Consider the following 23,858-nt stretch of genomic DNA (forward strand, 5'->3'; position numbering starts at 1 on the left):
TCTTTATAGTTTCAGTATCTGTGTAAGATTCATTGTCTGTTTATTCGTATGGCACTATTTTCCTTTACATTCTTGAATGTATCTGTAATAGCTGTTTATTGCCTTTGTTCACTTTGTTCCAATATCTGTGATTCATATGGGGGTCAAGGTCTATAGACTGCTTTTTTTTCTTGGCTATGGGTCACAATTCCCTGCTTTTTCTATGTGTAATAATTTTTTATTACATAGTAGACATAGTAAATGAGGAATTGTAGAGATTCTGTACTCTTCTGTTCCTCTGAAGAGTATTGACTTTTGTTCTATTAGGTCTGTCTCCTTCAATGTGGACAGAAGCTAAAATTGCTGCCCTGTTTTTTCAGCTTTCAGATGTTATTGTTTTTGAGCCTCCTGGAGTCAGTGACCAGACAAGAATTTGGTCAGAGGTTATCCTCAAATTTAGGGGCTTCTCTGTGGCTGTCTTCTTTTCAGGAGTACCCCCTAATTTTGCAGCTGCTCTGCTAGTCCCAACCTATGTTCTCTGAAACCTCAAACCAGTGAGCCTGTGGCTTTTTGCCAGCCTGTGATGCAAGGATTGAGAAGTACCCTCCAGCATAAGCTCACAAATCTCTCTTTTTAGTGGTGATTTCTCTTCAGTTCCTTTGGAGGGGCTTTCAAATCTTTTTTTAATGTTTTGTCCAGAACATATAATTGTTACCTGTGAGAGGGTTACTTCAAATTATTCCACTATAAATGGAAGCCAGAATTTTCCTACCCTTAAATGTTTTTTTTAAGATGAGTCTCACTATATTGCCCAGGCTGTCTTTGAACTCCTGGGCTCAAGTGATTATCCCACCTCAGCCTCCCAAGTAGGTAGGCCTATTGACATGAGCCATCATACCCAGTTAATTTTTTAACTTTTTGTAGAGACGGGGTCTTGCTATGTTGCCCAAGCTGGTCTCAAATTATTTTCCTGCCTCAGCTTCCCAAAGCACTGGGATTACAGGTGTGAGCCATCATGCCTGGTTCCTTAAATTTTAACAACATATTTGAACTTACATTTTTCCCTCAACACCTATACCTAGTAGACTATTATTTATCTTCTCCCTTCAAAAAAAAAAGTTATTAGTGTTGACAATGTTGGCAGGCTTTCATTTCCCTTCTGGCCAAGTTGAAAATTCATTTAGGATTTTAGTTCCTGCTTTGGGGATTTTATTTTTGTATACTATTTTATCTAGGGGTATGAGTATAAGTTCAAAATAATTTTCCTTCAGAAGTTTGAAGATGTTCCATTTTCTTCCAGCTTACCATTATTGCCAGTGAAGAGCTTGTTAGCAGTATATTTTGGGGAAGGGGTCATGATGTGTATATATGTTGAAATTTTAAATTTTATATACAGTAAAATTGACTTCTTCTTGTACTGTTCTAAGAGTTCTTAGAACCATTCTGGCTACTTTCATTGTGGTGGAAACAGCTCAGATTTAGATCTTGCAGATTTGGTTGTGGAATCTGCCCATAGCTCTCTGTAGCTCTGTAACCTTGGTAAATTTGGAACAACATGGAGTATGAATAAAGAAAACATCTCTGTGTCACATTTCCTTATTTGCAAAAAAGGATGATGCCATCTTTCCTGTCTACCACTCTGGGATCTTTCCTGAGGATCAGATGAGACCGTGTATGTGAAAACACCTTGAAGAACATAACACTTATATGAGGGACCGTTTAGTATTTCCATTTGCCCTCCTATCCTGTATAGATGATTCAGTAACATTGTGTGTGAAAAAAATGATTTAAGCATTATGAACTGCTGCAATATATAGCAAATAAGGAATCATTATACTATTATCATTATGTTAGTAGTGGACTACTGAAGACTAGAAACTCTCAAGAGCCAAAGAAGAGTTGAGTTTTTGTATGCCATAATAAATGGAAGAGTGTGTAGGGATGGAAAAGGGGGGGTGTCAGAAGTACCTGCACGTTTACACCCTGTAAAAGATTAATACCTACTTTGCATTCCTCTTTGTTGTCTGCCCTTGGAGACTCCTTTACTTTCATAAATATGGAATGCTTACAAAATGCACCCACTTTAGTGTCGGTGTGGAAGGAAGCTCATGTTGACCCTGCAACTAGATTAATGGGGAAAAAGGTCTGTCTTGAGCCTGTGTGCTTTAACCATGTGAAATTTATTGAAAAAAAAATCAGGAATATTGAGAGAGAGAGTTGGAGCAGGGAAGACAGGACAGAGAAGAATGGATAAAAGCATGAATAGAAGAAGAAAGATAGGATGTTTGAGCATCCTAATGCTCAGGCAGAGGCAGATGTGGTCAGTTGTTGACTGGGGAAGGAACTAAATATAAAATGAGCCAAATAGAGTGATGGAGGCTTTTTACTGCCTGAGTCAAAACAAGCAAGGGCCCAGGCTTCTAGATCTTATTGCAGAAAGATTGATTTCGACAGCATATAATTTGCATCCTGGTTCCATGGGAGAAGAGGTTCATAGATGGGCACATGTTCTCACACCCTTGAACCATGAATTGGAGTTTTCCACCTGAAAGGAGCAGAGACAGAACCATGAATTGGAGTTTTCCACCTGAAAGGAGCAGAGACAGACTAGTGAGCAGAAAGCTTCGTCCTCCAACCTTAGCCTTTATCTGTGATGCTCAGTGTCTCCATGCAGGATGGTCAAGACCTCCACTTGTACATTATCCCTTCTCTTTCTCTTCTATTTGCTTCCTCTGGGACCTTGCCCCCCATCAGTTGCCCACTCCTTTCTTATATTGTCAGTCCATTTCTATGGACTCCTTTTTTGGTTTACAAGGATGCTCAGGTTACCCCAAATTTAAAATACTTTCTCTTAATCGTGCTACTCCCCTAGCACTATCCTTCCTTTCCTTACAGCCTTCCCAGAGTCTGCCTATCCTCCTCACCTTGGCCCCTCACAGTCTGAATCATGACCCTACTATGCTGAAACCTCTCTCAAAAGTCATAGAGATCTACTCATCAAATTCTGCATCCTTTTCTCAGGACTTTTTTAACCTCTTTGCTTGCACATCATACTGTGGACTACACCCTTTCTTTTCTTTTCTTTTTTGAGACAGTCTCGCTCTGTTGCCCAGGCTGGAGTGCAGTGGTGCAACCTCAGCTCACCGCAGCCTCCACCTCCCAGGTTCAAGCGATTGTCCTCCCTCAGCCTCCTGAGTAGCTGGGATTACAGGCGCACCACCACACCTGGCTAATTTTTGTAATTTTATTAGAGACGGGGTTTCACCATGTTGGTCAGGCTGGTCTCGATCTCCTGACCTTGTGATCCACCCGCCTCAGCCTCCCAAAGCGCTGGGATTACAGGCGTGAGCCACTGCACCTGGCCTGAAACTACACCCTTTCTTGATACTCTCTGCTTCTGACAAGGTCTTCCCCACTGCTCATCTACTCCTCTGGATCCAATTATTTCTGCTCTCCCAAGTTGAACTGTCACATTACCAACTAACCGATGATCACCTCCATGCCAATATGCTAAGGGCATCTAAAACTTACTACGCCCAAAATGAAACTCATTACCTTCCTCCCCAAACCTCCTTGTTTTTGTGAGTTTCCTTTATATACTTCCTGTACCACTCCTTCAAAACCTCTGTCATCTCTGATTCTTCCCTTTGCTTTTTCCATCCAATTTGTTGTGAAGGTCTGTCAGTTCTACTTGCAATCTAGTTTGTTTCTGTCACTCGGTTTCCATTTATCAAACATTTGGCCGGGCACAGTGGCTCATGCCTGTAATCCTAGCACTTTGGGAGGCCGAGGCGGGTGGATCACTTGAGGCCGGGAGTTCAAGACCAGCTTGGCCAAAATGGTGAACCACTGTCCCTGCTAAAAATACAGAAATTAGCCAGGCAGGCGCTTGTGATCCCAGCTACTCAGGAGGGTGAGGCAGGAGAATCGCTGGGGGGCAGAGGTTGCAGTGAGCCAAGATCGCGCCACTGCACTCCAGCCTGGGTGACAGCAAGACTCCATCTCAAAAAAAGAGATTAACGGACCTAGTAAGGAACTATGCTAGACTCTAGAGAATGCAAAGATTAATAACATCATTTGATGTCAAGAGCTGAGAGAGATAAAAATAGCCAATTATTACATGAAATGGAAAAACCATGTTATATGCTATGCTGGCAAATAAATTATTAATTTTGGTATTTTGATTAAGGGGGGCATAGTATCAAGGAAATTCTTAGGAAGGAAGTGAGACTGAACTAAGCTATGAAGAATTGTTAGCATTTCGATTAGAAAGGAAAGAGGATGATTTCAGGCTGAAGCATAACTGGAGAAAACATGAAAACATGAAACTATTCAGGAAATGGTGACTTGTGTAGCTGGAGTAAGTGTAGAGTGTAAACAGGGATGCAGAATGAGTGAAAAGACATGGGAGAGATGTTAATAAGTCTTTCCATCAGTCACTCCTATTACCTTTTACTGAAATATTACAATAGCCCTTTAACAGGTTCTCTTGTGTCCACTGTAACTTGCTTCTAAGGTAATCTTCCTGAAGAAGTGCTTTGACCAACCTGGATGGGCTACTGGCTCTGCCTTTTCCTAGTAACAGGTCTTTAGGCAAGCTCCTACTTTGTGAGGATTAAATGATAAAGGGTATTTTAAAATGTATATCATACTGTCTGGAAGCAATAAATAAAGGAGAACTATTAAATTCAAACTCTTTTTAACTGACACTGAAGCTGTTGTATCAGCTGGCTCCAGTCAACCTTTCCAAGTTTATCTTCTATGTCTCTGCTCACCATCCTCAAAAAACTCTTTGCTCTTTTTCCTATTTACATCCTGCACTTTTCTGACTTTTGCTTTCATTCCGTGTCTCTGGAATACCCATCAACCATTGCTGTATGACTAAATCAGTATCTCTTTAATCTTGACTGCACATCGGAATTGTCTAGGAGCCTTTAAAAAAATACTGATGCGTGGATTCTGTCCCCAGAGATTCTGGTTTAATTGCTTTGGTGCAGCCTGAACATTAGGATTTTTTAAAGCTGCTCAGGTGATTGTAATGTACAAACAAGATTGAGAACTACTGGCCCAAATCATAAATGTTCCCTCAAAGCCTTTTCTGAATACCACCTTCTCCCCATACTTCTCTGCACCTGTAATCTTTCCTTTCCCTGAACTCTCTGCACTTTATACGTGCCTTTCTTAAGACACAATTTTCTCCCTTGTGATAGTTTCTTATTTCTTACATTATAACATAATAATCTCTTTGTACACAGTTTATATTTGAGTCATCTTTCTGTAGGGGTTCATGGTATGTGTCATTAATGTTTTCCGAGTGATGGTGGATGAATGTCTGCATGTAGAAATAGGAAAATGACATTTCTAGTGAGGAAGAAGAAAAACTACAAGAGGAGTCAGGCAGTGTGGTTCCTGGGATGGAAATAACCAGTATCCCTTATTTTAGGGATGAGGAACTGAGAGTAAGGGTAAAGAGGTGTGGGAATATACTCAGACAGGTCTGGTAACCTGTGAACACAGACTTGTAGACAGTTGTTTATTAGTTTATCCATTCAATATTTACTAAATGCCTACCATATGCTTGACATTGTGCTAGGTCCCAGGAATATATAGCTATAGCTTACAGTCAATGTCTCAATGGCTCATGGGGCAATCAACACATTGCTTTAATGGGAAGAGACAGCTAGTCTCCCTGCCTTCTCTTAGGCCTAATGGGAAGGGCATCTATCTCTTCATCGGTACCTGGTGATAGAATAAAGAATTCTATTCTTTATTTTCTTTCTTTCTTTATTTTTTTTAGATGGAGTTTCACTCTTGTCTCCCAGGGTGGAGTACAATGGCACGATCTCAGCTTACTGCAACCTCCGCCTCCTGGGTTCAAGCGATTCTCCTGCCTCAGCCTTCCAAGTAGCTGGGATTACAGGTGCCCACCACACCTGGCTAGTTTTTGTATTTTTAGTAGAGATGGGGTTTTATCATGTTGGCCAGGCTGATCTGGAACTCCTGACCTCAAGTGATCCACCTGCCTTGGCCTTCTAAAGTGCTGGGATTATAGGTGGGAGCCACCTTGCCTGGCAAGGGATTCTGTTCTTAGTCCTTGAAAAAATAAAGTTCTGAATCTTCAAGTTCCTTGATTCTTTCCTGGGCCCCTGTCACTCCAACTGCCCCCTACCAGAAGTAAGTTGATGTGTTCTCAGGCAGAAATTGCCTCATGAAGTCCCCATATACCTTCAAAGATCTTCTTTAACATGCACTGCTGGGAATTCTGAGTGATGCAGGTTCCCTCTCCACGAAGACATTTTCCTTGATCATTCATATAAGCACATGTGTAGCAATTTAATATTGTGCCTGAAAATTTAAGATAAGCCTGATGACATTTCCTTGTGGACCAGATGTGTAGCCTTGATTCACATCTGGGAGGGGTAATGGGCAATAGGTAGCATGGATACTACACATTTATTTCTTAGTTCTTTTTGGGGATCTGAGGGCCCTGTGTCTGATAGACCTGTGCCAAAGGAAATTCCTTCATTCTTCTTCATCTCTGACCCTCATTGCTGATGAATCCCAAATTTCTCTCTCTAATATTTTTACTCCAGTCCATATCTGCATTGACTTCCTGGGCATTTATCATTAGATACCCTTCTGTCATGTGACACCATAGGAGCAAAATGTATGTGTGATTTTCATCTCCCTTTTGTACTCCCCATCATACTCTCACCCACAAGGCACAAACACTTGGAGTCATATTTGACTGATTAATAAGCTATGTTAGAATGCTCTAACATTGCAAACCCTGTGAAGAGTCTGTGTCCTTCTCCATTTTCAAATTGACCTTATTGAAGGTCACTAACAGCACTATCTTTGAAATACTTCCATGTTGCCTCTTTTACTATCTCTACGCTAATCCCCCAGTTTGGGAAGCCTAAAGAAGTGGAAAGATTATGGGCTTTGCACAGTCCTAAGTTTGAATCCAAAGTTTGCCACTTTCTAGCCATGTGACATTGGACATATTACATTTGCCTCACTTCTTTCATCTGAAAATTTAGAATAATGATATTTAAACAATAGAGTGAAATGTGAACTATGTCTGGTAATAACTTGAGGCATCAAACTTTGGGTCTTGTTTTCTTTCCCAGAACAAACCCTTTTAATTAAGAGCCACAGACTAGCAGTTGTCCTAGGAACTCATTTCTGGATCTAAAAGAAAATAGCTTTACATTCCATGTTCAAACAAAAAGAACCACCAGCTGCACACATCTCTTTACAGAATTTGTAAAGTTATAGCATTCTAACATGGTTTAAGAGGCAGGGTTAGCATAAAGCTAATGAAGGTTAGTCTTCAGAACTCTGCACTTTCATGATCCCCTTCTAGGGAAGTCGGAAGGGCTGTGTATTCATAATTTCTTCTGGAGAGTGAAGTTGGAGGGGTACTGGCATTTTGTATTTGTTTTATTTTTCTTATAGAGGGCCCTCCATATTGCTTAGCTTTCAGGCTCCCACATGCCTCTTGGTATGATTGTGAAGAGAACTAGAGAGTCTTTGAGAGAGCTGTTTGTGAAGTGTTAACAATTCTTTCTTCTGCACTCCTTCCCTAAAATTGGGTTTTCTTGATGTGTTACCCGTTTCCCACCTGAAGTCAATGACTGGCACCCATCCAAACGTGGCTCACCTGTAGATGTGCTTGAAATTGGTGCTCCTGAAGCGTGCTCACCTGAAGGCTGTTCACCCGAGGCCTGCTCACCAGAAGGCTGTTCACCGGAGGCATGTTCACCCGAAGGCTGTTCATCTGAAGGCTGTTCACCTGACTCAAGCTTACCCAAAGGCTGTTCTCTGGAGAGGTGATCACCTGAAGGCTGTTCTCCTGAAGGCTGCTCACCTACAGTATGCTCACCTTCAGCATGTTCAGTCACAGCAGGCTCACCTGAAGCATGCTCACTCTCAGCATGTTCTCCAGAAGTGTGCTCGGCCACAGTGTGCTCGCTTGAACCATGCTCACTTAAAGTGTTCAGGCCTGAAGAAGTCTCATATAAGGCCTCAGCATCAGAAGGGTTTTCAAGTGAAAAGAACTCACCTGGAAGTTGCTGAACTGAAGTTTGATGATCTATGGAGCCAGAAAGCTCATCAGGCTGACCTAATGTTCCTGGGATGGAGAAGGAACAGAAGAGAGTTGGTGAAGCTGACAGAGAGAATGGGATAAAGACTATCTTCCTATGGAGTTAGGCTAATGTTAGGAGACTCCTAGGTTTCCTATGGGCCTAGATCGGGCACCTGAAGACTGCAGATGTTGGGAAAAATCAACTAAGTATCCCAAAAGGCCATGGAGGACAGAAGTATTTAGTGAAACAAACAGAGGCCACCTCTGGGATTGAAGGGAAGAATCTTAAGTTCCCCAATATTAAGAACTACTTAGGAGAATCCACTCATCCATGTACAAAAAACCCCTGAAGGAAAATGAATGTGCCTTCCTGACAAAGTCAGCATCAGGAAGTCAGGGTACCATCCCTGATAGAATCAGAAGTTCACCACCAACCCTCCCTCCCATTCCTCTATGGGTGAAAGACAAGAAGAGTAGAGATAGAAGAGGGAGAGAGAAAGCAAGTAGTTTTCAATACCTGAGTATTTGTAACCTAAATTAAGGGTGGAAGAGTTAACCTTTGGACAAGGAGGACAAGTATGAGCCCACAAAAATTATCAGAAGGGATTAAGCCACCTGTATTTGGTAATGTCAAGTATTTTCTCACACTCAATCCGCAATCCATGTGGGTTGGGGATTCAGAGAGCAAAGTTGCTATAAGCTATTAAGGTAAAAAAAAAAAAGTCTAGGCATATTATATATATATATATATATATATATATATATATATATATAGACACACACACATATATGAATTGTATCCTTGTGACATACCATTTACATTCACTTCATGGAGTTGTCCTGAGTACTTAATAAGATAAATTGTGAAGTGCACCATTGCCTAGTACTCAATTTTATTTTTCTTTTCTTCCCACCTTACACTGGGAATTACAAAACTCTTACATGGTTATTTTTTTCTGGCCAGTCTCTTCTACCTTTAATCCATCTCTTTTTTTTTTTTTTTTTTTTTTTGTTTCAAAGATAGAGTCTCGCTCTGTTGCCCAGGCTGGAGTACAGTGGCACAATCTTGGCTCACTGCAACCTCCACCTCCCGGGTTCAAGTGATTCTCCTGCCTCTGCCTCCCGAGTAGCTGGGATTACAGGTGCATGCCACCATACCTGGCTAATTTTTGTATTTTTAGTAGAGACGGGGTCTCGCCATGTTGGCTAGGCTGGTCTTGAACTCCTGACCTCAAGTGATCCGCCCGCCTCAGCCTCCCAAAGTGCTGGGATTACAGGCATGAGCCACTGTGTCTGGCCAATCTATCTCATCATTGACTGTCAGACAAATATTCCTTAAGTATATTTTAAGTGAACAGAAGCACAAAACAGATAATTTGATTATTACTCTTTGATTAAACTGAGCCACCTAGAGGAGGACAAGTAGACTGCAACAACCAAGTTATTTAATTCTAGCCAAAAGCTGAGAGGAATTATTGGATCTTTGAGGCTGAGGTAGTCTAAAACCCCAGAGTACTCAAAACTCTAAGAATCTTGCAATAGATATATTTTCTTGGCACAGTGCAGTACTTACAATCAGTGACTTTCTAAATGACTAGGGTGAGAATATGTTGATAAAGGAAAGGTAAGATTTAGTAAAGCTTTTAGGAGGTTTTTATTTTTTAAACTTATTACATAAATACTATCTACTTGACTGGTTTTTCAATAATTAACACAAGTTTTGATAAAGAGATGTTTCTGATATAGAAAGGAGGCATGAAAAAGCATGCTAATTTCTTGATCTTATAGTTTATGACTCGTGTCACCATGTGACTGGCACATACTATCACCTGGTGGCTGTGTATCTACATTTTTGAGTCAACTTTTGAAGGTCTAACAAAGCAAAAAGCAAAACCTCTGACAGTCAACATTATAGAAAATACATTGTTATTTCACTAAAAGCTCAGAGCTCATGGCCTCTTTCTGCTGTAGGAGGCAGGAGGGAACACAGCACACCATGAATGGGGGATCCCAAAAGAAGAGATGATACAGAAAACCTGATTGATATAACACAGCCATGAAGAAGAGGCTTATGAAGTCTCTGGCCTATAGCTCTGTCGTGTTCTGAGGTTGTTTTCTGAACACATCACATCTTCCCATCTCCCATCTTTCCTTAGCACATTAACCACACAAGGATCCCTCACATTTAATTGGTGGGACAAACCTTCATTGGGCTTCTACAGAACCCCTAAGCCTACTTTTTCATCTCATGCAGCATCAGGTATAAATGTTGAGTGGCTAAAATAAGTAGAAACCAGACTGTGCCAAGCCAGTGGGACCCTCTGACTGTAAAGCTGTGACTAGAGAAATCAACTGATTCAGGAGCTCTCCGAGTTGGACTTGTTTAGCTGCTCTTGATTCTGACTCAGATTGGTTTGGGTGACTGAGAGACTGGTCTTCCTTCTTCAAGGCCTGAAATGTCTTAAGGGAGACCCCTTTTGTATTTACCTGAAGCCTAGATCAAACACTTACCTCTGGCAGATCCAAGCAGATAAAGACTCATTAGTAAGAGAAACCTGTTCATCTGGATTTAGGAAAAGAGGGGACCCCAGTGTGGGCCACAGCTTCTTCACAGAGCTATGAAGCAAACTGCAAGCAAAAGCTCCCAGTGCTGAAGCAGAGCTTCTGGGAATTCTAGAACCTCAGAAGTAACCCATGTTTCTTCACAATGGGTTGGGCTCTGAGGTTCTTGTGTAGCCTGTTCAGGCAAGTTGGCCCTTAGCAACCCACTGCTTATTTCACTAGTGAAGACCAATGAGTATTTTCTGTGTGCAGGGTGGTGTGTTGGGGCTATCTGCCCTATCTTTAAAAAAAAAAGAAAAGAAAAGTATTACCAAAAAGCACATTTTTTTGTAATAAAGTTTAAAAGATATCTACTCTCTTTTAAAAGTGTTTTTGACAATGAGATATGATTGTTGATTGTTTTCTGTTTGGCTTTCTAAATCAGCCTTTCTTGGTTCTGATTTGTACCCTGGAAGGTTGACCTCTGTTGACTTTATCACCTGAATGCTGGCTGGATTTGCCTTCAGATTCGGTTTATACAGGATTGGAGGGGAGAAGAGAGAGAGAGAGAGGAAGAGGGAAGGGAGGAATGGGGAGAAAGAGAGCGAGATTGGAATATTTGTTCTTCCTATTCCCTTCCTGCCACAGTTGACACTGGCTGAGTCTACATGACAGAGCTTCTGTTGGGTGTCCACTCTTCCATGGCTCCAGCTCTCATCCATACTATGGTAATATGTTTTTCTCCCCCTGCCCTCTTAGGCCTAGGGATGATAAAGGTTTCCTGCTGTTACTAAAACCTGGATGCCCAAACTTTTCTCTTTTTTTTTTTTTTTTTTGTTTCCTTAACCTTGCCCACTTATGTAAATAGTCTTTTCATACAGACCTTTATCAACCATGGTTTTAGCAGGAAACAGGTGGCAAACTCAAATGGGTAACTGAGGAGAGTTTACACAGATATGGGCAGAGTAAAGAGATCAAGAGACAGTAGAAAGCTGCGTTTTGAGCTGCAACTTGGTAGCAAGGGGGTGGCCAAGCTGAGAAGATGGATGCAGTGAGGCATCCACCTGATATAAAACTAGAACTTATCAGGGATTGAGTGGCAAAGATCTGGTAGCTTCCATTTCTCGCTGCTTCTCTGCTCAGCTCTCTTGAACAACTTTGTTTTATATACCGCTGAATGCTAAATCTAGAATAGATGTACTTATTGTTACATTTTGAAAGGAAGGTGAGGGTTAAAGAAAGAGAGAGTGGCGGCTCTACATCAAATCCAGGCTTTCTGTCTAGCATAAGACCTACAGAGGTGGGGGACTAGCTTAATGCCAGTGCCCACTGCTTCGTACAGGTTGGGGTACTTGTAGGTATGAGCAGGACGAGTCTGGACAGTATGGCTTGCTGCCTGGGAAGATGTTCCCATAATGAGGCATTTTGGCCCTTGTTCCCGCAGAATGTGATGCTGATGTTTCTTGGACTTTTTCCCAGCAGAGTGTGATAAAGTCAGGGAGGCAGTTGGACAGGCTGTTTCTAAGGGCCCAAACCCCTGTGGAATGCTTCACTTTAGCCAAGGTCTGCAAAACGGCGGGGGTCGGTGGGGGTTACGAAATGGTGCAGTTTGGACTGACACTTTATCACTGTTATAATTATTTGTTTGATGTTTGTACTCCCCACTGGACTCTAAGCTTGAACGCAGAGACCCTGTCTTGACTATTGTTGTAGTCCCAGTACCTAGCAGCATGCCTGCTAAGCTTTTCCTGAAGGAAGGAAGGAATGAGTTACCTTTTGGGGCCTCTCTCTGCCTCATAGAGGAGAATTTATAGAGAATCATGTAAGAGAATCTATAGAAGAGAATCTGGATTAAGGTTCTGGGTTAGTTGAAGACAGCAAGATCACCAGGGATCAAAAGTTACTTGACTTGAGTTAGAGGATAAAGCTAGGATTTCTGAGCCTCAGGCAGGTTCCTTTACAGTAGAGAAAGGTATGAAAGAGCATGCTATCAATAATTCTTTTCCTCCAGGATGAGTTTGGAAGAACAGCTATGAGCCTTGGGTCTGACTTTTGTTGATAGAAGCAGTGGAAATTAGTAGAAGGGAAGAGGTGCTATCTATTCCACCCTAACTTAGAACATAGAAAGACAGACAGTGGGCTCTGGAGAGCTGATGCTTTCAGCTGAAAAGAATTGTTTTTAAAAATTCCCTATGTAAATTTGCTTCAAAATAACCTAAGTGAGGGGTTGTAGCAATGAACGGGGAAAGAAGATAAAATAAGACTGGACACAGTGGCTTGTGCCTGTGATCCTAGCACTTTGGGAGGCTGAGGCGGGCGGATCACCTGAGGTCAGGAGTTCAAGACCAGCCTGGCCAACATGGTGAAACCCCATCTCTACTAAAAATACAAAAAAATTAGTCGGGCGTGGTGGCGGGCACCTGTAATTCCACCTACTTGGGAGGCGAAGGCAGGAGAATCGCTTGAACCTGGGAGGTGGAGGTTTCAGTGAGCTGAGACTGTGCCATTGCATTCCAGCCTGGGCAACAAGAAAGAAACTCTGTCTCAAAAAAAAAAAAACCAAGAAGATAAAATAAGATTGGTCCTGTGTGCATGATTGTTGAAACTGTGTGATGGGTACATGGGGGTACTCTCTACTTTTGTATATGTTTGAAACTTTCTATACTGAAAATCTTCAGGGTGGAGGGCAGAAATACCTATTTGGAAAGCCTAGATAATCAATGCCTTATTTAAAATAGCTTCAGGGGATGATGGAGAAGCCTTTTTAATATGTGTGTGCATTAAGACCTAGATAGGAGCTTAACTGCTCCCTATTATACAAGTATCCTACACCCAGGGCTGGCTTCCTGAGCAGGCGCATGGGCCCACACTCAAAAGGGCCCTGGTTTCTTGCTTTGTTGTCAGTCTCTGGAAATTCTTCGTCACTTTCTAACAAAGGCGCCTCATTTTTGCATTGCACTGGGTCCCACAAGTGCTGTCTCCAGTCCTGCCTAGATCTCATTTTCCATTCCCCTTAGGAATATCACCGTCTGGTATTGGAAAGCTTTGGCCTCTGAAACCAGGTTGAGGAAGCTTTCTTTTAGGAAGAGCTGGGGCACACCTAAGTCCAGGCTGCTGGCTTCAAGCAGACATTCCTCCCCTTCTTGCATTCTTCCCTACTTGATAAATATGTTCCCATATAAGTTTGTTGTGCTCTGATTTTTAGTAGAAGCCTTCTCAGAAACATCCCTTCCAACCTCTCCCTCTACTCCTTAGATTTCCTCAGGTTTGATGCTTTGCTAGAAGGACTTACAGAACTCAGGAAAGTGCTTTACTTATATTTACCAGATTATTCTAGAGGACACAGCACAGTAACAGCCACATTGAAGAAATACATAGGAAAGGTATGTGGTGGCAGGTGGGGCGGGGAGGTGGTTAGGTGCAGAGCTTCCGTGACCTCTATGGGTGGGCCATTCTCCCAGCACATCAGTGTGTTCACCAACCCAGATGGTCTCTGAATCCTGTTTAGAAGGTTTTATGGAGGCTTCATTACATAGGCAAAATTGATGAACTCATTGGCCATTTGTGGAGCTGAACTCCTCAACCCTTGAATCATGGGATTGGTTTCTCTGATGACCAACCCGTACCCTGAAGCTACCTAGGCCCACTTCATGAATCATCTCATTACCATAAAAAGACAGTTCCAAGGGTATTAGGATCCCTGTGCCAGGAACAGGAGCAAGGACCAAATAGATATTTTTATGATGTCACAAAGAAATTCCCAGGATTGCCATGAAGGAAGGCCTCAGCATGATTGCTGTGCAGCTGGGGTGGAGACAACCCTCCCAGATAAGGGCAGGAGAATGAATGGCCCAAAGTGGAAGTCTCCAGAGAAATAATAATATATTATCTGATAGCTCCGATGACAGCCATGTACAAATGTGTACTGAGAAGCTCTTGGAAGGTGGGGAAGCTTAGCCAAGAAGCATAAAATTAATTGAGCAGATGGTAAGGTAATTATTATTTGTAGGAAAAAGAATATAAAATCATGTAATAAAAAATGTCATCCTAGTACTCATTTTATTTCACTTGTGAATACTATTTAAATATCTATCAGTCAGGGCCCACTTGCAGGACACAGGAGCTTGTCTGGTGAGTTACCTTCAGCAGAAAGGTATTAGGTTGGTGCAAAAGTAATTGCAGTTTTTGCCATTTTTTTTTTCTTTTTTTTTTTTTTTAATGGCTGCCACCCTCTATCACAATCAGGAAAGTCACTGTAGAGTGTCAGGCAGCTTCCACAGGAACTGTTGGCTTCAGGAGGGCACCACTGTGTGAGCCAGGAATCAGGAGTGGGCTGCCACTAGGACTTCTAGCTGTATATGCACTCCACGCATGCTAGACGGGCATTGGCAAGACATGGTGTCTTGTTCCTCTTCTCTCACTATCATAAAGCTGGTACCTGGATCTAGAATGCTGCTTCTGCAAAAACAACCAACAAAATAAAACACAAAACACCTCACAAAATTCCAACATATTCTCAAACATCGGAAAACTATAGACATAGCAGAAAGATTGTAATACCTAACCTTGTTTTAAGACTCTCCCTTAGCTACCTAACCTTGTTTCAATATGAATAGGCTCTCCCTTAGTTGAGAAAACCGGACGAACACCGTTTGGCTCCTTCATTTACAAGACATCAAGGACTCCTCACCCATCCCCTTCCTCAAGGAGTTAACTTGTGTAAGTTGACTCTCAAGGAGTTAACTTGTGTAAGCAGATCGAAGAGTCCAATTAACTGATAAGGTACTGTGGCAAGCAATGTCCATAGTTCCCAGGAATTCGCTCAAGAGATAGCACCATAAAGCCCCGGCATTTGTGTCCAGCAGAGCCCCCATACCTATCGCCTTGTGATAAATTTAAAGCCCCTGCTCCTGGAACTGTTTGTTTTCTTGTAACCATTCGTTTTTTTAACTTTTTGCATGTTTTAACTTCTGTAGAATTGCTACAATTAAGCACCCCCTCCCATCTCTAAACCAAAGTATAAAAGAAAATCAAGCCCCTTCTTCAGGGCCGAGAGAATTTCGAGCGTTAGCCGCCTCTCGGGCGCCGGCTGATAAACGACTCCTGAATTCGGCTCAAAGTGTGGCGTTTCTCTCTAACTCGCTCAGGTACAACAAGATGACCCTCATTTCTGCATTCTTAATTAGTGAAATTTTAATCACACTGGCAAATGTAGTTCTTGGCTTTCCAGAAAGAAGAGCTATTAGAAGAGATTGGGGAAGATGTTGAGGGCTAATGCACCAAGGCCAGAACAACATAGCCCCCATCTCAAGGCCTTCACATTTACTGCTCCTTCTGCCTGGAGTCCTTTTCCTTCAGTGGCAAAAACTCTCCTTGATCTAACTTGAATCAGGCTCTCTTGAGTCCTCTGCACCACTAGGCCCAACCTTTGGCTTGCCTTTCTCTCTGTTTGTAAAATCCACTTTGAGCAGGAATCCTGCTAAGTCAGTGCAGTGAAAATCCCTGCCCTTGATATGTGATCACCTGAATATCTATCACCCTGGCTTTCCTTCAGCAAGAATTCTATTGAGTCTAGCAAGAATCTTAGAAGTTTCCACATGGTAATGTCCCATCCACCGACCCCTACCCTGCTCCTTGACTGTAACACCCTTTCCTTGTGTTCAGATTACAGCCCAATCTCTCCCCACTGCAAGACCGCACTGCATTGGTCCCTATGCCTACAGTGATAGTTCCCCCTGAAACAAGTCATTGTCTTTAGCAAATGTCCTGAATACTTGTTTTAACACCAGATACCAGCATGTCTTCCTCCCTCAGTCTCCTTAATTCGGTTCTCTGCTGAAATATCACTTCTCAGAGAAACCCTCTTAAAAAAGCACTCCCTGCCACTGTCTATTGTCTTAGCCTCCTTCAGTTTTCTTCATTGTTTTTATCATTACCTGGCAATATTTTATGTATCATTTTGATTTTTTATCTGTATGAGTGTCCTCTGTGTGTACACTACTCTGTCCCCAGAGTCTGGCATATCTTAGACACGAAATAGATGTCTGAATGGACGACTAAGCATTGACTTATCCTGCACTGTGAATCAACTCTATTGAGAGCATGGAGGGAGGGGCGGGGGGTTGTATAAAGGAGGGAAATTCTCATCTATCATCATAAGAAGTCCATCGATGGCCGGGTGCAGTGGCTCATGCCTGTAATTCCAGCACTTTGGTAGCCCGAGGCAGGCGGATCACCTGAGGTTGGGAGTTCGAGACCAGCCTGACAAACATGGAGAAACCCTGTCTTTACTAAAAATGCAAAAAATTGGCTGGGTGTGGTGGCGCATGCCTGTAATCCCAGCTACTCGGGAGGCTGAGGCAGGAGAATCGCTTGAACCCTGGAGGCAGAGGTTGCAGTGAGCTGAGATGGTGCCATGGCACTTCAGTCTGGGTGACAAGAGTGAAACTCCATCTCAAAAAAAAAAAAAAAAAAAAGTCCAATGATAATGTCTAAGGTGAGTGAATCAGAAATAGTGATATAAACTGATTATTTCACAGAGGTAAATCCCAGAAGAATGGGCTGATTATGGCTGGGGAGTGTTGGGAATAGGCCCCCAAAATCTGACCATAAACTGGCCCCAAAAATGGCCATAAACAAAATCTCTGCAGCACTGTGACATGTTCATGATGGCCATGACACCCACGCTGGAAGGTTGTGGGTTTACCAGAATGAGGGTAAGGAACACCTGGCCCACCCAGGGCGGAAAACCGCTTAAAGGCGTTCTTAAACCACAAACAACAGCATGATCGGTCTGTGCCTTAAGGACATGCTCCTGCTGCAGCTAACTAGCCAGACCCATCCCTTTATTTTGGCCCATCCATTTGTTTCCCATAAGGAATACTTTTAGTTAATCTAAAATCTATAGAAACAATGCTTATCACTGGCTTGCTGTCAATAAATACGTAGGTAAATCTCTGTTCGAGGCTGTCGGCTCTGAAGGCTGTGAGACCCCTGATTTCCCACTCCACACCTCTGTATTTCTGTGTGTGTGTGTGTCTTTAATTACTCTAGCTCCACTGGGTTAGGGTCTCCCCGACCGAGCTGGTGTCGGCAGGGGAGGGTGATATAAACTGATTATTTCATAGAGGTAAATCCCAGAAGAATGAGCTGATTGTGGTTGGGGAGGGTGGGTGTGGGTGTTGGGTGGAGTGGATGGGAGACTGGGGGAGGATGGCCAAGCTTCTCAATAAGCAGCAGTCCATGCATGTGTGCTGTTACTTAACCACCTGAAATTCGGAGAAATCTGGACAAGCTTCAGAGAGGAGCTCCCATTCCGTTAGCCTCTCGCAGTTTATATAGCAGAAATCCCTTCCTGACCTCTGCAGGCCCAGACCACTGGTCCCTTCTGCATGAAATATCCCTTCCTGGAGGCTGGTGAAGCCCGCACGGGCACCAGGAGGCCTCTCAAGTTCGTGCTGACTTGGAGCCAGAGCCACCAGAGAGGGAGGAGGACAGAAAGAGCAACCGTTGTGTCTCGCGCACATCCCTCTGTGTGTTCCAGCACTGCCCCCACTGATGCGGTTGCACTGGCACGGTGCCACCCAGGAAAGGCCACCGTGCAGACTTGAATTGGAACCTGCTCTGAATGTTTCTGGCTATGTGACCTTGGAAAGAGAATCACCCTCTCTGAGCCTCCGTGGCCTCATGCGTAGAATTGAGATAATACCATTTCCATGTTTCAGACTTCTGAGGATGAAATGAGGCCACGTAGGTGAACACACTCAGCACAGTGCCTGGCACGAGGGAGGCATTCACAGAGTAGCCACTGAGTATGATTTTCCTTCCCTTGAGGGTTTCAGTTTTGCTGATATTATAACAACTGTTTAATTTGCTCCTTGTTCACATAGCACTTTAGAGTTTACCCTGTATATCAGTGATACTGCCAAGCATATATTGTCTCTATTTTACAGAGGAGATTCTGAGAAACTACATAGGATGTGATGGCTGGGTCAAATGGTATTTCCAGTTCTAGATCCCTGAGGAATTGCCATACTGACTTCCACAATGGTTGAACTAGTTTACAGTCCCACCAACAGTGTAAAAGTGTTCCTATTTCTCCACATCCTCTCCAGCACCTGTTGTTTCCTGACGTTTTATGATCGCCATTCCAGCTGGTGTGAGATGGTATCTCATTGTGGTTTTGATTTGCATTTCTCTGATGGCCAGTGATGATGAGCATTTTTTCATGTGCTTTTTGGCTGCATAAATGTCTTCTTTTGAGAAGTGTCTGTTCATGTCCTTCACCCACTTTTTGATGGGGTTGTTTGTTTTTTTCTTGTAAATTTATTTGAGTTCATTGTAAATTCTGGATATTAGCCCTTTGTCAGATGAGTAGGTTGCAAAAATTTTCTCCCATTTTGTAGGTTGCCTGTTCACTCTGATGGTAGTTTCTTTTGCTGTGCAGAAGCTCTTTAGTTTAATTAGATCCCATTTGTCAATTTTGTCTTTTGTTGCCATTGCTTTTGGTGTTTTAGTGGGTATATACCCAAAGGACTATAAATCATGCTGCTATAAAGACACATGCACACGTATGTTTATTGCGGCACTATTCACAATAGCAAAGACTTGGAACCAACCCAAATGTCCAACAATGATAGACTGGATTAAGAAAATGTGGCACATATACACCATGGAATACTATGCAGCCATAAAAAATGATGAGTTCATGTCCTTTGTAGGGACATGGATGAAATTGGAAATCATCATTCTCAGTAAACTATTGCAAGAACAAAAAACCAAACACCGCATATTCTCACTTATAGGTGGGAATTGAACAATGAGATCACATGGACACAGGAAGGGGAATATCACACTCTGGGGACTGTTGTGGGGTGGGGGGAGGGGGGAGGGATAGCATCGGGAGATATACCTAATGCTAGATGATGAGTTAGTGGGTGCAGCGCACCAGCATGGCACATGTATACATATGTAACTAACCTGCACAATGTGCACATGTACCCTAAAACTTAAAGTATGATAATAAAAAAAAAAAAAAACTACATAGGATGTAATCCATTTATCTTGACTTGACATCCCATCATGCTCAGGAGTGCATGATTCTCCATGACTGGTAATAATGTGTGTTGAACACATTCCAGGGCCACAGCTCCAGGGAGAATGACTAGGGCAGTGGCTGGGAGGGAGGAGGAGTCTATGAACTCTGAGAACCTCTCCTCACAGGCCTGAGGCCAGCTCCTCACTGTGAGCCTCCTCCCACCGCTCCCCACCCTAACCTGAGCACACACCTGGCCCTCACAACCTCAGCGCTCAGGGAACAGGAGTGAGTGCCGTCTTCCCAGAGCATGCGGGGGCCTCCACTGCTAAAACCCTGTTCAGGCAGCAACTTCTGCCAGAGACAGTGTGGTGCGAAAAGTGATAATTTCTTCATTTTCAGCTTAACATTTTATCCCCTTTTAACAAGCAAAGAAAGGATTAGAGAGATTCAATATCCTCTCCAGGACCATACAGTGAATAAGTGGTAGGTCTGAGATTCAAATACACAGACAGCTGACTTCAGAGCCTAAGGGATATTCTTGTTTAGATTTCTTTTTCAATTATGCCTTGTGGTCTCCTAGGGACAGAAAAACATTGTAAAAGGAAGAAAAGGGAATACCTATTTACAGATAATGTTCATAGTAAGGCAGAATAGGATTCAGCATTATAAGGGAGGTTAAAATGGAAACAGGAAATGTTGGAGGCAAAGGTAGGAGAAAAGGGTGTCGAATATTTTATGTAAAATTGCCATTGGGGTGGGACTACAGCAGTGGCTCTCCTCTGGGAGTGAATTCCCCTCCAGGGCACATTTGGCAATGTCTGGAGAGATCATCAGTTGCACAAGTTGGGGATGAGCTGCCGTTGGAGTGTAATCCTGGAGGACTGGGTATAAGGTGAGGCCCATTTGGGGAGACTCTTGAATGCCACACCAAGGAGTTGCTGTTTCATCAGGTGGACCAGGAAAGTATTTTGAGCAGGAGAGTAAAATGATTGTAACTGTACTCTAGGAGGCCATACCTAGGCAGGCATGAGCGCTGCACTGCAGCTGAGAGAGTGAAGAAGTGGTGATTACATCCAAGAACACAAAGGCCAAAAAATGGACAAGGCCGAATTCCATGGAAGAAGCTGCAGAGACATCAGGAGGAGCCAGAGGTGACGTCCTGAAAGGTTTCACTGCCAGTGCCTGTGCCACAGGATTGCCCTGAGAGACAGAAGTGTGCAGAGGCAGAAGGGACACATCAGGAGGCTGCACACCACCAAGCTCAGCTCTCTGCATATGTGGAAGCTGCACTGCCACCCACCCTGCCCTCCGCATCTGGCAAATATGTGCAGACAAACATTGCTAGGGAAAAATGTAGTGGGGGTTTTTGCTTGCTCCCCAATGCTTTCCAAGACAGCAGCTTCACCAAGTCATTGTGGATTCAATGTGTGATCAAATAAATTCTGTGATTCCTCCCATGGGAACCCAGTCAGGGACACCGTGATAAGGATCCTGCCAGTGGCCAGGTCTGTACACTAGCTGTGCAGAAGTGGCATGTGTGCGAGTGCACCTCAGGGAGTCACTGTCAGCTACCAGTGTCCTGACTCAGCCAAAGGCAAATGCAGAGGCTGCCTGTGCTCCAGCCACAGGTTGCAGTTCTTCACTCTTATCCTTACATCTACTAAAAATCAGAGCACAAAGAAACTTATCTAGGAAAAACTTATCGAGGAACATATTCATCAAGTAGGGAAGAGTGCAAGAAGAGGAAGAACTGTCTGCTTGGAGCCAGCAGCCTGGACTTAGGGGTGCCCTAGCTCTTCCTAAAAGGAAACTGCCTCAACCTGGTTTCAGAGGCCAAAGTTTTCCAACATCAGATGGTGATGCTCCTGAGGAGACTGGAAAATGAGATCTAGGCAGGACTGGAGACAGTACTTGTGGGACCCAGTGCAGAGCAAAAATGAGGTGGCCCTTAGAACAAGGGGTGGTGTTTAGAAGGAAAACCAAAAGGAATAGTAGCCAGAATTCAAGAGTGTCAGATATTCTAAGAGGCAGTGAGGGGTTAACATAGTCCAAGAACTTACAGGGGTCCGATCACACAAGGTTGACCTTGGCCATCATTGACGACCTTGGTCAGAGCAAGTTCAGGTGAGAAGCAGAGGCAGAAGGCAGATGAGAGTGAATGAAAGAGTGAACAGAAAGGAAGTGGAGATGGCGAGTGTGGCCAGCTCTGTAAAGCAGCTTTAGGAGGAGAATGAGATGATGGTGTGGCAGCCATAGAGAGGGTAGAAGCAAGGACAGCTTTTTAAAGAAAACAAACAAACAAACAAAAAACCCCAATGATTTTGGCATGTTTTTAGGCAAGGATAAATTTCTCTCTTATGTTTTTCTTTCCTCAAATTAATACAGAATGTCTACGTTATGAATTTGGGAATCTCTACTTTTATTCATCTTTTTATCACTTTTTGCACCTTTATTTTTTCCTTTAGCTTCCCTCTCTTCATCTGTTTATCATGTTTCATATTTCTCTTTTCTTTTTCATTCTTTCCCCTCTCTCTTCTTCCTCTTCACTCTCTCTCTCTTTTAAAACAGGAGTTAATGTCAAAATAAAGGATATTTTTATTATTTATGTTATTATTAAATCCATTTTTTAAATTCTCATTTTAATTGTATATGCCTATAATTAGCTTATAACATTTTCTTTCTGATAAAAGCTTCAACAAGCATGTCTTTAATGCTCAGATTATTACATATGTTTTAATGGACTTTTAAAACATGAGAATGAGAAAGGAGAGAAATGTAAAGCAGATGAGTCTGTCTAGGTCAGGATCTGGTTAATTCTCCCTGTACCTACACAAAAGCACCAACCGAAACAGAAACAATAACCAAACTCAAATTCTTCAGCCTAAATGAGGAAATTCAGTCTGGTCCTAATCAAGAGAGACAGGGAAAGACCAAAAATGATAAAGGCAGGACCAATGAGTGGAATTTGTATTGTTTTAAAATGACTTCTATAATTTCTCCAACTTCAGTTGAACAATGAGAACACTTGGACACAGGGAGGGGACCATCACACACCGGGGCCTGCCGGAGGGTGGGGGCAAGGGTAGGGAGGGCATTAGGACAAATACCTAATGCATGCAGGATTTAAAACCTAGACAATGCATTGACAGGTGCATTAAACCACCATGGCACATGTATACCTATGTAACAAACCTGCACATTCTGCACTTGTATCCCAGAATTTAACTAAAATAAAAAAATAAAAAATGATAAAAAATATAATTTCCCCAACTTCTCTGTTGAGCAAATTAAGACTTGGTCACTGCAGTGGATACATATCTTTACATATTTGTTGAAACTCAGAAAGCACAGCACCAACAGTGAACCTTAATGTAAACTCTGGTGATAATGATGTGTCAATATAGGTTCATCAGCTGTAACAAACAGATCTCTCTGGTGCAGGATGTTAATACTGGGGGGAGGCTGTGCATGTGTGGGGGCAAAGGATATATGGGAACTCTCTGTACTTTCTGCCCAATTTTTCAGGGAACCTAAAACTGCTCTAAAAAATAAAACCACGTTTGTCACTGTAGACAATTTTAAAAATACATAACATTATGTATAAAAAGTTAACATAGGCCAGGCGCAGAGGCTCACGCCTGTAATCCCGGCAGTCTGGGAGGCTGAGGCAGGCAGATCATGAGGTCAGGAGATCGAGACCATCCTGGCTAACACAGTGAAACCCCGTCTCTACTAAAAATACAAAAAAAAAACTTAGCCAGGCGTGGTGGCAGGCACCTGTGGTCCCAGCTACTCGGGAGGCTGAGGCAGGAGAATTATGTGAACTGGGGAGGCGGAGCTTTCCATGAGCCGAGATCACACCACTGCACTCCAGCCTGGGCAACAGAGCGAGACTCCGTCACAAAAAAAAAGTTAACATAACCAGTAGCCTGTTAACTAGATAATAGGTTAACCTAATAACCTACTAATGAATATAAATATTTTGGTTTCCACACTTCCAGGCTAATTATCATGCACATAAGTGTATAACCATCTCCATCTGCCTGGGAAAGAGGGTTTTCTGGGATGTAGGACCTTCAGCGCCAAAGCCAGGAAAGTCCCAGAGACAACCGAGATGAGCTGGCCATCCTATTATAGTTTTATGTGGTATTCTATTTTCTAAAAAGATAATGAAAATGTAGTATTTGGCTTTTGAATGGCAATTTTTTC

At 42.8% G+C, this 23,858-nt stretch overlaps 1 protein-coding gene across 1 annotated transcript; it reads right to left on the reverse strand.

The window, feature by feature from the left end:
* Positions 1-2,140: 2,140 nt before the first annotated feature.
* Positions 2,141-10,738, reverse strand: ACRV1 (acrosomal vesicle protein 1). Its single transcript, XM_004052382.5, has 4 exons — positions 10,583-10,738; positions 7,646-8,116; positions 6,205-6,324; positions 2,141-2,524 (listed from the first exon to the last, which is right to left on the reverse strand). The coding sequence occupies exons 1-4, from the start codon at positions 10,632-10,634 to the stop codon at positions 2,400-2,402; spliced, it is 768 nt and encodes a 255-aa protein (XP_004052430.1). The 5' UTR covers positions 10,635-10,738; the 3' UTR covers positions 2,141-2,399.
* Positions 10,739-23,858: the final 13,120 nt, after the last annotated feature.

Source organism: Gorilla gorilla, chromosome 9 (genome assembly GCF_029281585.2).
Source record: "Gorilla gorilla gorilla isolate KB3781 chromosome 9, NHGRI_mGorGor1-v2.1_pri, whole genome shotgun sequence".
Lineage (NCBI taxonomy): Eukaryota > Metazoa > Chordata > Mammalia > Primates > Hominidae > Gorilla > Gorilla gorilla.

Coding starts and splice junctions, on each gene's coding strand:
- ACRV1 (XM_004052382.5), bottom strand. CDS start 10,634: ATGAACAGGTTTCTCTTACTAATGAGTCTTTATCTGCTTGGATCTGCC. Junction 8,117..10,582: donor TCTGCTTGGATCTGCCAGAG/GTAAGTGTTTGA, acceptor TCTCCATCCCAG/GAACATTAGGTCAGCCTGAT. Junction 2,525..6,204: donor GTTAAAGAAGATCTTTGAAG/GTATATGGGGAC, acceptor TGCTCCTTTCAG/GTGGAAAACTCCAATTCATG.